At 58.3% G+C, this 13,057-nt stretch overlaps 1 protein-coding gene across 18 annotated transcripts in view; it reads left to right on the forward strand.

Moving 5' to 3' along the window:
* Positions 1-12,794, forward strand: part of JARID2 (jumonji and AT-rich interaction domain containing 2) — a 256,732-nt gene extending 243,938 nt beyond the window's left edge. For all 18 annotated transcript variants that reach the window (XM_082731806.1, XM_082731818.1, XM_082731807.1 and 15 more), the window contains 7 exons: positions 110-224; positions 2,551-2,656; positions 3,628-3,810; positions 4,279-4,409; positions 4,847-5,030; positions 7,603-7,710; positions 10,820-12,794. In XM_082731806.1, the coding sequence (XP_082587932.1) occupies positions 110-224; positions 2,551-2,656; positions 3,628-3,810; positions 4,279-4,409; positions 4,847-5,030; positions 7,603-7,710; positions 10,820-11,002 (1,010 nt within the window). In that variant the 3' untranslated portion in view covers positions 11,003-12,794. The remainder of the gene's footprint in view (positions 1-109; positions 225-2,550; positions 2,657-3,627; positions 3,811-4,278; positions 4,410-4,846; positions 5,031-7,602; positions 7,711-10,819) is intronic.
* Positions 12,795-13,057: the final 263 nt, after the last annotated feature.

Below are 13,057 nucleotides of genomic sequence, written 5' to 3' on the forward strand. Positions count from 1 at the left end.
CTTTCTCTTTGTTTTTTCTCCCGGTTTGGGAACAAGGCGGAGATTTCTCGTTGCCCTGACTCAGAGACGCTGGTGCTGCCCCCCATAATGCCTTTTTCTGCCTCCGCAGGAGTGACAATTCCCTGGCTAAACATTGGCATGGTCTTTTCTACCTCATGCTGGTCTCGAGACCAAAACCACCTTCCCTACATTGACTACTTACACACTGGTGCTGACTGCATTTGGTGAGTGTGCCGCGGCCGGATGCGTCGGGGAGGGCGAGGATTCCGGAACATTCCTGACATCCCTCTCCGCAGGCAGCCGCTAGCCCCGGCGAGCTTATCTGCATGGGGGTTGGTTCACTGCTCCCACTCAGCCGTGGGATTGGAAGCACTCGGGGCGCGAGGTTTCAGGAGGTTTGAAGCGCCCGGTCACAAGCCGGGCTGAGCATCTCGCGTGCTTGTGGGCCGTTCCCGTCCTTCCGTCTGCTGTCCGCTGACCCTCGGGTTTTCTTCGAGGACGGTATTTGGTGGTGGTGGTTTCTAGGATGTGGTGTCATGTTAGGGGTGAGAGCAGTTAGGGGAGCCCTAACTGCTCATAGCTCATAGCTTGGTCCCCAGCCTTTCCCCGCCCGGTGTGAACTGGTCCCTCTGGGCCTTGTGTGAGGCTGTTTTTAGTGTCTCCACGGCCGACGTGCCGCAGAGAGTGGGTTTCCCTCGTCCTGCTGTGGGACAGGCCTCTGCCGGGGGGCCCACCTGTGACCGTTGCCTGGCCTGCGGCTGGCTCCCCGACACTTCCTTCACGGTGCTAGATAGGAAATGACTGCAGGCCATCGGCTGTCTTGTCCGACAGGCTGGCAACAGCACATCCACCACTGCCCCCCGCAAACTGCCTTTATTGTTCTAATGGGGTGACGAGGCACTCTTTATTAACGTCTTACTTCTCGCGTCCTCCTTCCGAGGAGCCTGGAACTGCAGCAGCCTCGTGACGGCTCCCGCCCTCTCGGGCCGCATGCCCACGAGTGTGCTTTATGTTGAGGGATGCTGGGAGGGAGGGACGTCCGTGGGGGCCTCCCTGCTGAGGGAAGGGGTCCTCAGGGTGCCATGGGGAGACGGTGAGTGGCTGCCGGGCCGGCGAGGCCGAGTGGCCTGGAAGACTGGGAGCGCGTGCGTGCAGGCCGCACCGGGCCTGCTGTTCCTGCTGCTGAGTTTCTGGGGCCGCGTCAGGCCTGGCGTGCACGGGGCTCCACCCAGGCCTGCGGCCTGACCATGAGGGAGAGGTGGGGAAGTGTCAGACTGCGGGCCTTTGGAGGACCTAGCCCTGGAAACCCCACTGGTGTGTAGTAAGAGGAGGCCGGGACATGATCGGAGAACTTCATGGTGTGCGGTTTTTCTGAAAGCGTGTGATTTAGGTTAGAAACCCCGGGTTCAAGGCACAAATCAGGAACATGGACTGGTATTGAAATAACCTAAGCATTTGTCGAGAACATGAACGTGGGGTTGGCTGTCCCTGTACTGAACCAGGATCTGGCCTCCAAGTGGAGGATTTCCCCACAGAAACCAGTGCTGAGGGCTGGCCGGTGGCCTGGGCGAAGGGCCAGGTTTGGAGCTGATTGTGTGGTTGGGGGGTGCGGGGGCAGTGATTGCTGATGTTTACGCTGCTTTGATTTTTACTGGAGGTCAAGGTTTTCGTTGGCCCGTGGCCTGGTCAGACTGCTCTGGGAGTGTGTTCCTGGTGGGCCCTCTAGGGACACTGGTGACAGCTCCCTTGTTCCCCCATGATGCAGTAAGGTTCCAGATTCTCGGGTCGGTTAAGTTCTGCCTACATCTGCAGCCTTCTCTCCTCCTCGCCATCCCAGCCAGCTCCTCAGCTGCAGCCAGGACAGTCTGCACTGTCCCTGCCCTTGGCTTTGACCCGGCCAGGTCACCCACCCATCCACCTGCAAGGCTTGCCTGATGCGGCCCTCATGGTGTTGCTCCCCTGGGCACCAAGCTGGCCGGGCCAGGTCCCGGGCTTGCTGGGCACTGGTACACGGTGCCCTCTGTGGGGCCGGGCCTTTGTCTCAGGTTCAGGACATCACACCGCTGTGGAGTCCCTTGCAGCGTTGGCCACAAGGCGGCACACACACAGACGGGCTAGACTCCTTTCCTGAGTGGCTTTGGAGAGTGGTGGGGTTTGGCCTCCTCTGCCTGGGGGCCAGGCCCCTTGTCCCATGGCGACTTCTGCAGGTTTAGAGCATACACCAGAGGCCAGTGGGGTTTGCACGTGTGTCTGGATCTGATTTATAGCGGGCTTTAAACATCTGGTTTGGGCTTGAAGGGTTTTTGGCTCATCTGTAGGTCAGCTATGCATAAGAGGAGTGGCTGCCGTTTGGCCACACTAGGCAGAAGCCGCCGTGTGGCCCTGGGAAGTGGGGTGCTGGTCCCCAGAGAACACCCCTCTTCCCACACCCTGAAGCCTATGTTTGCTCTGTTGCCTAAGGGGGCTGGTGCACGGTGGGGCCCGCACGTGCTCCACAGGCAGAGGGTCCTTGTCAAGGCTCTGCTCTGCCCGTGTCTCCAAACACTGCAGGTATTGCATTCCTGCTGAGGAGGAGAACAAGCTCGAGGATGTGGTCCACACCCTGCTGCAGGCCAACGGTACCCCAGGGCTGCAGATGCTGGAAAGCAACGTCATGGTAAGGCGCCCCCGTCCGCCAGCGTTTGGGAGCGGTGGGGATTTGGGTTGTTGGATAGAGTCACTGTCTTTGCTGACCTGCCCCTCAGAGGCAAAGATGACATTGAGGTATCAACCTCCCAGGGATCTGCCCAAGCCTGGATGCCCTCTTCTATGAAACCCAAACTAGGGAAGTGTTTTCCTCAGATGGGACAGAAGTCCAGGCTGACATTCACCGCGGCTGTGGACTCTGTTTCAGGGCCTGCTCATGCTGCAAGCAGAGAATGAGGTGTTCAGGGAGGCAGGGCCCCGGGCTGGTGTTGGGCAGTCTGGTGGTGCCCACCTGCGGGTCACCGGGGTGACTGGGCTCCTGGTCAGGAGGCTTCTGACCCTGGTCAGTAATTCCTAGGAATCTCTTCAGCCTTGAGCTGTGTTCTGACACCTGAACTCTGGCCTCTGGTGATCTCTGCCTCTGTGTGCTCTCATGGCCAGGCCCACCTCCCCCTGGGGGCAGCCCAGAGAAGGGGAGCAGCAGCCCCTCTAGGGGTGCTGGGCCCAAGGCCCCTAGCCTGTACCACTGTGTCCACCAGGCTCCGGAGGCCATGCAGTCGCCCCCTGGTGGTGTAAATGTCTCCTTTCCCCACTGGGCCGAGCCACATGGGACAGGGCTGTTACTCACGGTGGCTGCGTCACTGTCGGGCCAGTACCCATTTAGAACTTTGTTCTTTGAGGAGTTATGTGTGTTTCCTAAAGGGAAAGCCGACCTTTAATATGAAACATAATCTGTCTCCTGGCACACAGGCCCCTTAAGTCCTCATTCCCCACCTGGAGAGCAGGTATGCGTGTTCACACCTGCTGGGGGAGAGGCTGTGTCCCAGGGCAGCCCTGGGGCCGGCTGCCAGGGCTGTCACAGATGGGGGCTCCATGTGCAGTGGGTCCTGAGTGGGGGGCAGCAGCCCAGGAGGGCACCTCAGCCCCACCTGTCTCCCCTAGATCTCCCCGGAGGTGCTGTGCAAAGAGGGGATCAAGGTGCACAGGACCGTGCAGCAGAGTGGCCAGTTCGTCGTCTGCTTCCCGGGCTCCTTTGTGTCCAAAGTGTGCTGTGGCTACAGCGTCTCTGAGACCGTGCACTTTGCCACCACCCAGTGGACAAGTATGGGCTTCGAGACGGCCAAGGTGAGGCTGGGCGAGCCCCCTGCGCGCCCCGCTGTGTTGGTTCACGTGGACCGTGCGTGAGTGCACAGCAGCGCATGCGTCTCTGCCTGCACGTGTCTGCTCTGAGGGAGGGTGGAATTGCGGAATATCCCTCTGAGGCCTTCAGCGGCAGCTGAGGGGCTTCACTTGGAAAGGGGAGCGTGTATGGTGAAAGACTTTGAGTTCTGTGATTGACGCACATACAGTATTGGGAAGAGGGCACAGAAGGCGTTAAGGTAAAATCTCAAAGTGGGTAGAAAGTCTGAGCTGCGGCCCCTGCCTTGCGGCCGGTGGCTGGAGCAAGGACTTTTCCTGCCCTCTGCTGCTACTGTTCTGGGCAGGCGGCAGGACTGTTGTAGGATTTCCAGAGACTTTGGGAATTCAGAGTTTGAGACTTTCCATAGCCTGGTACTGCCCGTCTCCCCTGACAGGCTGTGTGGCCTCTTGCAGGAAATGAAGCGTCGCCATATAGCTAAGCCATTCTCCATGGAGAAGTTACTCTACCAGATTGCACAAGCGGAAGCGAAAAAGGAAAACGGCCCCACTCTCAGTACCATCTCCGCCCTTCTGGATGAGCTCAGGTAAGCCGGGGTCTGGCTTCCGGGAGCCCCTGGGGCCCGGCCCCCTCTCTGGCTGGGGGCTGCTGCCCGCTCGGCCCACGGGTGGAGGTTTTGGGTGCAGGGTGGGTTCTCTCTGCTCTTCCTCCCGAGGCGTGATGTTTGGGGTCGGCATGGGCGGGAGCGCTGTGGGGGGAGCATGGTCTCCTGGGGGAAGGCGTGAGGGCGGGCCCTGCCCTGTGTCCCTGTGTCCCTGTGTCCCCGCTTCCCTGCGTCCCCGCGCACCTGCGGCCGTCCTGGCAGGGGTCTGGCCCGCCGCCCTCGCCTGGCTGCTGTCTGGCCCGCCGCCCTCGCCTGGCTGCTGTCTGCGGAGTCCGGAAGCAGCCGTGGCCGAGGCCTGCGGCAGGTGCGGCGTGGCCCCGGCGGCGCGCTGACGACCCGGCCCCGCTCTGTGCGCGCAGGGATACGGAGCTGCGGCAGCGGCGGCAGCTGTTCGAGGCCGGCCTCCACTCGTCCGCCCGCTACGGCAGCCACGACGGCAACGGCGCCATGGCGGATGGCAAGAAAAAGCCTCGAAAGTGGCTGCAGTTGGAGACGTCGGAGAGGAGGTGTCAGGTCTGCCAGCACCTGTGCTACCTGTCCATGGTGAGCTGGGGGGGGCGCCTGGCGTGGGCGCGGGGGGCTCAGGCCTGCGGGTGTCTGCGGGGGCTGCGCGTCAGGGGCCCTGTCCTCGCCCTGCCCACTCCGCCCCCGCTGCTGCTCCGTGGGGGCCGTGGGCTCGTCTGTCCTCGGCTCCGGCCTTGTCGGGCTGCAGCCCGAAGACTCCTAACTCCGTCTGTGGTGAAAACGTGGTTCTGAGGAGCGCAGCTCTGCTCGTGTTCCGCGTGTCTCCCCTGGGCGGCCGCAAGCACGCACGCACGGCGGCCCTGTTCCTTGTCCCTGCTGGTGGGGCTGCTGCCTCCCGAGAGCGCGGTGTAGGTGGGAAGTGCCCCTCCCCTCGCCAGAGTGTCCCCCAGCCCCAGGGCCTACAGTGCCCTGCAGGGAAGGGGCCCCTCCCGGCTGCTCCCCGTGGAGTGTGAAGGTGGACAGAAGGGGGCGCTGCGACAAACACCACACGGGGGGGGGGGGGCGTGGACAAGGGCCCCCCTCCTCACAGCTCTGGGGCGGGAGTCGCAGCCTGGGGTGTGGCCCCTGGCTCCCTGGGTCTTCACACAGCCGCCCCCGTGTGCCCGACCGCTAACCTCTTCTCGCGAGGACGCCAGTCATTGGACGAGGCCCCCGCTGGGACCGCCGCTTATCTGGGTTGCCTCTTCACAGGCGCCCCGTGAAGTACGGGGGTCAGGACTGGAGCCTGTGGACACGGGGCATCCTGGAGTCCGTGGCACCCATACATCCCATCTCCCCTACAGGGGGATCCCAACTGAAGACAGTTGGAATTCGGATTTTTCTGCTTTACGATGGTCTGAAAGTGGTACACATTCAGTAAAATCCGGACTGACATTTTTATTTCTGAGCCCCTGTCCCCTCTGCCCCCTGCTGTGTGCCGACAGCCACTCTGTGTTCCGGTCCAGCACACCCTTTGAGACACGGTAGATAGTCAGCACTTCGTTACCAAATGCGCCTTGTGCAGGAGGATGCCCGCGTGAGCACAGGAGGGGTAGGCCCGGCAGAGGGGTGATGTCAGGGAGGTCAGCAGCGGTACACATTTTTACACATTTTTAGCTTGAGGATATCTATAAGTCAAGGAAGATCTGTATTTTCTTCTGCTTGGTCTGTCTTCTCCAAGGTAGGAGGAGATTTAGGGCTGTGCTCTCTTAAAGCAGCATTTCCTCTGATCTTAAAACTGTTTCGTGAGCGTCACTTGTGAAAGCCACGGAGCCCTGTGTGTGTCCTCTCCGCTTGGCTGGAGCCGCTCCCAGGGGAGCGAGTCCCTTATTTCCCACGAGTCCGAATGGCGCTGTCACGAGCTCCACGTGGGGCCCGGCCGGTTCCAGTCGGTGTGTCAGGCCGTCTGCAGACGGGCGGGCCCGGCCCTGAGAGCTGTCACTAGGTGTGCCTTAGCAGCCCTGGTGTTTTAAGAAAGCAGAGAGACTGTTTAATTTGTACCTAAAAAATGAGGTTTTATTTTTAATTTTCATTGCTTGGATTAGTCATAAGCTTTGTGTTTTTGTTTATCATTTCCTGTTTTTTGTCTATTTCTGTGCTTGGCCTGAGTGTCTTTAAAAGGTGAGGGGTGGGGCACTTGGGTGGCTCAGGGGTTTAAAGCCTCTGCCTTCGGCTTAGGTCACGATCCCAGAGTCCTGGGATCGAGCCCCACATTGGGCGCTCTGCTCAGCGGGAAGCCTGCTTCCTCTTCTTTCTCTGCCTCTATGCCTGCTTGTGATCTCTGTCAAATAAATAAAATCTTAAAAAAAAAATAAAAGGTGAGGGGTTCCTTCCTCTAAGTGTTAGTTCCTCCCTCACGGCTTGCTTTACCAGCTGGCTGTTTGCCCTGCATCTTTGTGAAAAGGGGTCAGCCTCTTGCATCTCGTGTATTAAGGCAGCATTTTCCCTTTTTTCACTCAGGAGGGCAGGACTGGCGGTCGGGGGAGGGGCGAGGACCCCGACACCTACTGGGTGTCCCTCTGGGATCGGGATCCCCTGCTCTGGGGATCCACAGGCCTGGGTGCCCCGGGCACACGCTTTGACCAAAGCTCCTGGAGGCTCCTGTGCATGCTGGCGGGAGGGGCCCATTTGGGTGGTTGGAGTTTCGGGGGGGCAGCCTCTGAGTAACCAGCGGAACTGATGGGGCCATGGAAGAGCAGCGTGAGGACATCTGGGGGGCGTCCCTCACAGCTGCTCTGGCCCTAGTCTGCCACCTCGCGTCCCGCCATGGTTTGTGCACACGAGGTCTCAAACGCCCTGGAACTTGAGCGCTTAGAAACAGGCCTCACATTCTCCTCCTGTCTCCTCTGGCTTGTGGGCGGCAGAAAGCTGGAGGGGACACGAGGCCTCCACATCTGTGGGTGCGGCTCAGAGACTGTCATGTGCTTGCTCCCCAGCTGCAAGTGCTGCTGCAGGTGCCTGGTTTGGGTTTTTCATTGTTTCCCAACATTTTCAAGTCCCAGACACCCCTCCCCCAACTCGAGCCTGAGTGACAGGCCCTGTCAGGTGGCAATGTCTCCAGGCCCTGTCCCCAGTAGAGCTCCGCCCCTCAGGCCCGGCGCTCTTCCCGCAGGTCGTGCAGGAGAACGAGAACGTGGTGTTCTGCCTGGAGTGCGCCCTGCGCCACGTGGAGAAGCAGAAGTCCTGCCGAGGGCTGAAGCTGATGTACCGCTACGATGAGGTCAGTGCGTGCTGGGGGCAGCCCGTGTGGAGGGCAGCTGTGTGGCTCTCCTGGGGTGCTAGGCCCTCGTCACACAGCCCGGCTGGGGGATGGAAAGTAGTGTAGGCTCGTCTCCAGACTAACGTGGAGAATCCCAGGGACTAAAAATCAGATTTCTTTACTTTTATGAACTTCATTCCATTCCGGTTTTCCTGTTCCCAGTAACAGTAGTTCTGCAGCCACAAGCCCGGTGCTCACTGCCCTGCGTGGGGGCCCAGCCCAGCCTCCGCACAGCATCTCCATGTACAAGCAGTGTGGGTGCTGGCCACACGGGTGGGCCGGGCTCAGGAAACAAGGGGCAGTGCCATCCCCAGCGGCTGGGGCTGGGGCGCAGATCGGGGGACAGGGGAGGAATGTGGGCCACCTGCGCACATCCATGACGAGACAGACGGAACCTGGGGGGCTGGTGGTGGCGCTGGCAGCCCGGGAGCTCCGAGACCACAGAGCCAAGTCTTTCTGGTTTTTGTTTTCTTGGAGGAGTCCCATTCTGGGGTTCAGGGGCCAGGTCCAGAGCAGCCTTCCTCTCTGACATAGGAGGGAATTAGCCCTTCCCCTGGCCCAGCTAGATGCAGTCCTGTCCTCTGCTGGCTCAGTGCCCCTTCCCCACAGTGTGCGGTCCCCGGGGCAGGGCAGGGGTGCTCTGCATCCCCCAGAGACTCCCCCTGCACCTGTTTACTTGCACGGGAATGAGCATGTGCCGGCCAGCCCTGAGCCACGGCCAGGTGGGTGGCGCAGGGACACTGGGGGTGCTCCGGGGGCTCGGCTGCCTTCCATGGCTCTAGGAGGCACCACAGACCGTGCTGGCATCTTCCATCCCACTTCCAGGTGAGAACCGGGGCGCCTCCCAGCAGGGCCGGGCAGCAGGCCATGGCACACGAGCCCCGGGGCCAGCTCTCGAAGCTGGGACCCAGCTTTGTCCTCACCAGGGGCCCTCTGCAGAAACACGAGCTGTTTTCTTTAGGCGGCCAAACTCCGCAAGTCCGCTTCCACCTTCCAGATGCATCCCAGGTCCAGCTGGCTCTTGTCGCTTCTGTGCTTCTGTCCTTGTTCAAGGATCCATGCTTTTGTGTCCCCTGTGGTCCTTCTCCGGGTTCTGTGACAGCTGCCCGTCTTTAGGGGCGGACACCATCCGAAGCCCCAGTTCTGGGTCGGTTGTGTCCACAGCGTGTCAGGCCCGCCACAGAGAGCAACGTCTCCCAGGGAGAGCTTGCCACCCCATCCTGGGCTTGTCCCCACACAGGTGGCAGGTCTGTGCCTAGTGTCTCACCTGGCAGCCTTGGCTGTCCTTCCGCCCTGCCGCCCCTCAGAGGGCACAGCCCCCATGGTGACAGACCCACAGTCCCTTTCATGTGGCAGTGGTGCTGTGTCACCTGTCCCGAGCAGCACATGCCCTTCTGCCAGGCCCTCACACTGTGTCCAGAGAGGGCTCCTCCTCCCCCAGACCCCTCCTCTGGGGGGCTCCATCTGCCCGGGACCCCCTGTCATGCCGCCGGCCCGGTATCCTGCGGGCTGCCGGCAGCTCCGCTCCGAGCCGCAGGCGGGACTCCTCAGGGCTCGGGCTGTGGGTCAGAGGGGAGAACCTTTGGGTAAGGGAGACTGAAAAGCTGAACCCAGATGTGGGTCTTGTGGGCCCCTGGCTGTCCCTGCTGCGCCTCGGCGCTGAGTGCCGGGCTCTGTGCCCGGGCCAGCAGCGGGCTGGCGTGCAGCGCGCGGCCGCTGGCACTCGGGGGCGTCCCCGCCACCGGCCTGTGTGTAGCTAGGGGTTGTGTGTGACCAGACCACTGGGCTGAGAGTCACGGGTCGGGTCCCTCTGAAGCTTCATCGTTGGTTTCGATGAGTGAGAACGGTTATTTGAAGCCGCCTCCTTGGTCGGTGGTCTCAGTAAATGAAAATCTGAATTTTCCTTCTCAGGATTTCCTGTTCCTTCACAGGTTGAACTGAATGTGCGTGTTGGGGGCGGTTACCTGGGGCGTTGCTCACTCTGGGTTGTGTTTCAGAAGTGGCTTGTGAGGCCAACTGCAGGTCCCCAGGCTGTGTCCAGGCCGCCCGAGGGGGGCCGCCGGGCTTTCCTGGCAGCGGTCTGCGGGTGCACAGGCTGATGCGGAGAGGGCGCTGCCCGGCCCCGTGCTGCCCAGGCAGCTTCGGCCGCTTGGAACCAGGTTTTAAAGAAGTTCCTCTATTCACCCTCGATTAGGTTTGCTGTAAATGGTTTAAAGAACGGCCGGAGAGGGCCCTTTCATTAAGTGGGCGGCCTTGCTCCTTCCAGGGTGCTTTTCCCTTTCTTTTCAGACAGTTTTCACTTCACCTGTAACACCTTCCACCCCTGTGATGAGAGCCTGCCTCCTGGTGCGGAGGGCCAGGCCAGCCTGGGACTCGCTGACCCCCAGGCCTTTGCATAAAGGAAGGGCCTCTCTCGTCCGGGTGTCCATACGGTTCCCTCCTTCCCTGGTCCAGAGCAGGTCCTTTTGACACGAAGGTCAGGCCGCATGCCGTTCTCATATTTTGGCCCACAGTCTCTGTAAAACTGGATGGGTCAGTCGTGTGGCTGTCACCCACATGTTCCTGATGTCAGCGGCGGAGTGAACAGGCTCCCCCTCGCCGAGGAGGGAGTACTGCACATTTACAAGCAGACAGGTGCGTGTGTGTGCACGCCTTGGTGAAGGGAGGCTCGCGTGTCATGGCCGGAGCCAACAGTTTCAGGCACTTGTCACCGTGTGGCAGCAAGTAGACAGACCCCCAGCCCCGGGGCTTCCTCCCAGATGCCCAGTGCAGGCAGAGCCGGGCTCAGCGCCCTACTGTCGGCTCTCGCAGCCATACCTCGGCTGCCTGTCGACCCCTCTGCAAGGCAGCTGTCCCCCTCCTGGCTGTGGCCAGGGAAGCCTTCTACTCCAGCTGCCAGGGAGGGGCCTCACTCTCCTGGAGCCTTGTTCTCACTGGGTCTCAGGCCACGGCTGCCTGGAAGGGCTCTGCCGGCCCGCGTGATGGCGACTCTGTGCTAAGCGTCCCTGGGTGGCTCTGGGCCAGTGCTCTTCTGGTTTCTTAATTCTCTCTCCCTTTCGACCCGAAACAGGAACAGATCATCAGTCTGGTCAATCAGATCTGTGGCAAAGTGTCTGGTAAGAACGGCAGCATTGAGAACTGTCTCAGCAAACCTACACCAAAAAGAGGGCCCCGCAAGAGAGCGACCGTGGACGTGCCGCCATCCCGGCTTTCATCCTCCAGTTCATCCAAAAGTGCTTCGAGCTCGTCGTGAAGATGCCAACACCCGTGTCGATTGATATATATTTTTTTGTAATTATTATATTCTAGTTTGGAGTACTTGCTGTAGGATACAAGCTGTCTTTGCACTAGCTCTAAAGAAGATTTTCTTCTGGTTTTAGAGAACTAATTTTGTTTTAGCATTAAACTGTTGAACTTTTTTTTGTACTTAGAATACCTAGATACTGCAGTTAGATTTTTGAAACTGCCGTATATTCACTGTTTTAAAAACCCTTGAGGGGCTGTATTAATTTGTATCGCCCCTGTGGCTGAAAAAGCCTTTTCGTTTTTTGTTTTTTTGTTTTTTGGTTTTGTTTTGTTTTGTTGTTTTCTTCGGTAACTTGGGGAAAAAAGGCTTTTTAACCCATTTTGAAGAGGGTGAAGTTTGGAGAACAAATTTTAAAACTATCAGTCATGTGAGCAGATTTTTCTAGAGAGGAAAAGGGATAGGAGACACACACACACACACACACACACACACACACAAAACTTGAAAAGAAATGGCTTTACTTTGGCTGTCTTTTTCTTCTGTCATGTGCAAAACGAGTTTGTAATTTTTAAAACCGGAGAACCCCCATTTTGTGTCTTGGGGCGGTCATGGCAGCTGGAGGCGGACGTAGTTTCCTAACCCGAGGCAAACGCGGAAGAGGCGCGCCGAGGTTCTCTTTACCAGCACATCACTATGCATCTGTTTGTGGAGGAGGAGAGGAGGGAAGACGACTGCCTGCCTTGGAGGGTCACGGGAGGGACACCTGTGCCTGATTTCATTAGGAAATCCATTCTGTTATTTTTTGGTGCTGTTGGCTACTTTATCAAAAACCCTTCAATAGCATCCTTAAGGAAAAAAAAAAGAAAAAAGAAAAAAAAAGTGAGCGAAGCCGTGAAGTGCTTCTTTGTCCTAGATGTGCAATCTCTCTCACATTCCGTCTCCATCTCACCGCCTGGTCCCACCTTCCCACGTCAGCATTAATCTTTCCTTCGGTTCGGTTCGTTGACGGTCACACTTAGAGCCACTAGGAGGTCTGCAGTTCTGTTTGAATGTGAAAATGCATTTGCGCTCACCTTGTCTATTTTTTCTCTCCATGTTGTAACAAAAAGAAAAAAAGAAAAAAAAAAAGAACCCCAACCCTTTTGTACATACGCCTGTAAATTGTTTTAAATACTTGAGCCTTTTTCTCGGTGGGGGGTGGGGAGGGCGCGAAGACAAGATGAAGAAAAGCCTTACGTTTCCGTTTCTTCATCGGGTGGATTGGATGCTTACAGGGTTTTTCTTGTAACATTTATAAGTGCTGCTTACATCACTGAACAACAACAACAAAATAATAATGGAGTAGCTGTTGCCCTTCTCCGGTTGTGTGTACAGTATGTGTGGAATAAAAAAGGGAACTGTTTTCACAAGCTGTTCTTTGTTTCGTGATTGGATCCAGCGAGCCCGCAGCTGCCCCCGCTGCACTGAGCTTGGCCGGTGGGACTGTCCGGAGCGTCCTGTGATACTTTGTCGGTTGTTGTTGCGGAAGACTGAACTGTTTTTGGAATATTTAACAATTACATAAACAGAGTCAAGTGTTTTCCAATGTGGTTGTCCGGTTTTTATGGCCTTGCTGTGTACTTTCCCTCTTTTTGACAGTAAACTTCTGCCTATGGCTTACAGTTTGACATTTAATTTATTAGCGCTGCTCTGCACCCCTCCCGCGGGAGGGAGGACTTCATGTTGTTTATTGCCAGTTTTTTGTTTACTTTTCAGGTTTGTACTACAAGGTTTAATAATAAAAATGAAGTTTTTTGGATATTTGTCTGTCTTGTGGAAGATGGGGGACTGAAACAAGCTTTCTTTCCTTCCAGTAACTGGGCCGAGGGCTGATACCCCCCCACCCCCCGGCCAGGGAGTGGAGGCGGTGACACCTCGTTCCCCGCTCCCTCGTGGGCTGCTGGGGGCTGCGGGACATGGCGTGACAGCCGGCCGGGCCGCGCTCTCTCGAGGTGCTGGGCTAGAAGCTTCATGCCAGGAACAAGACCAGAGGAGTCCCTCGGGTTATGGCTCCTCCTCCTC

Source organism: Mustela nivalis (assembly GCF_964662115.1).
Source record: "Mustela nivalis genome assembly, chromosome: 5".
Taxonomy (NCBI): domain Eukaryota; kingdom Metazoa; phylum Chordata; class Mammalia; order Carnivora; family Mustelidae; genus Mustela; species Mustela nivalis.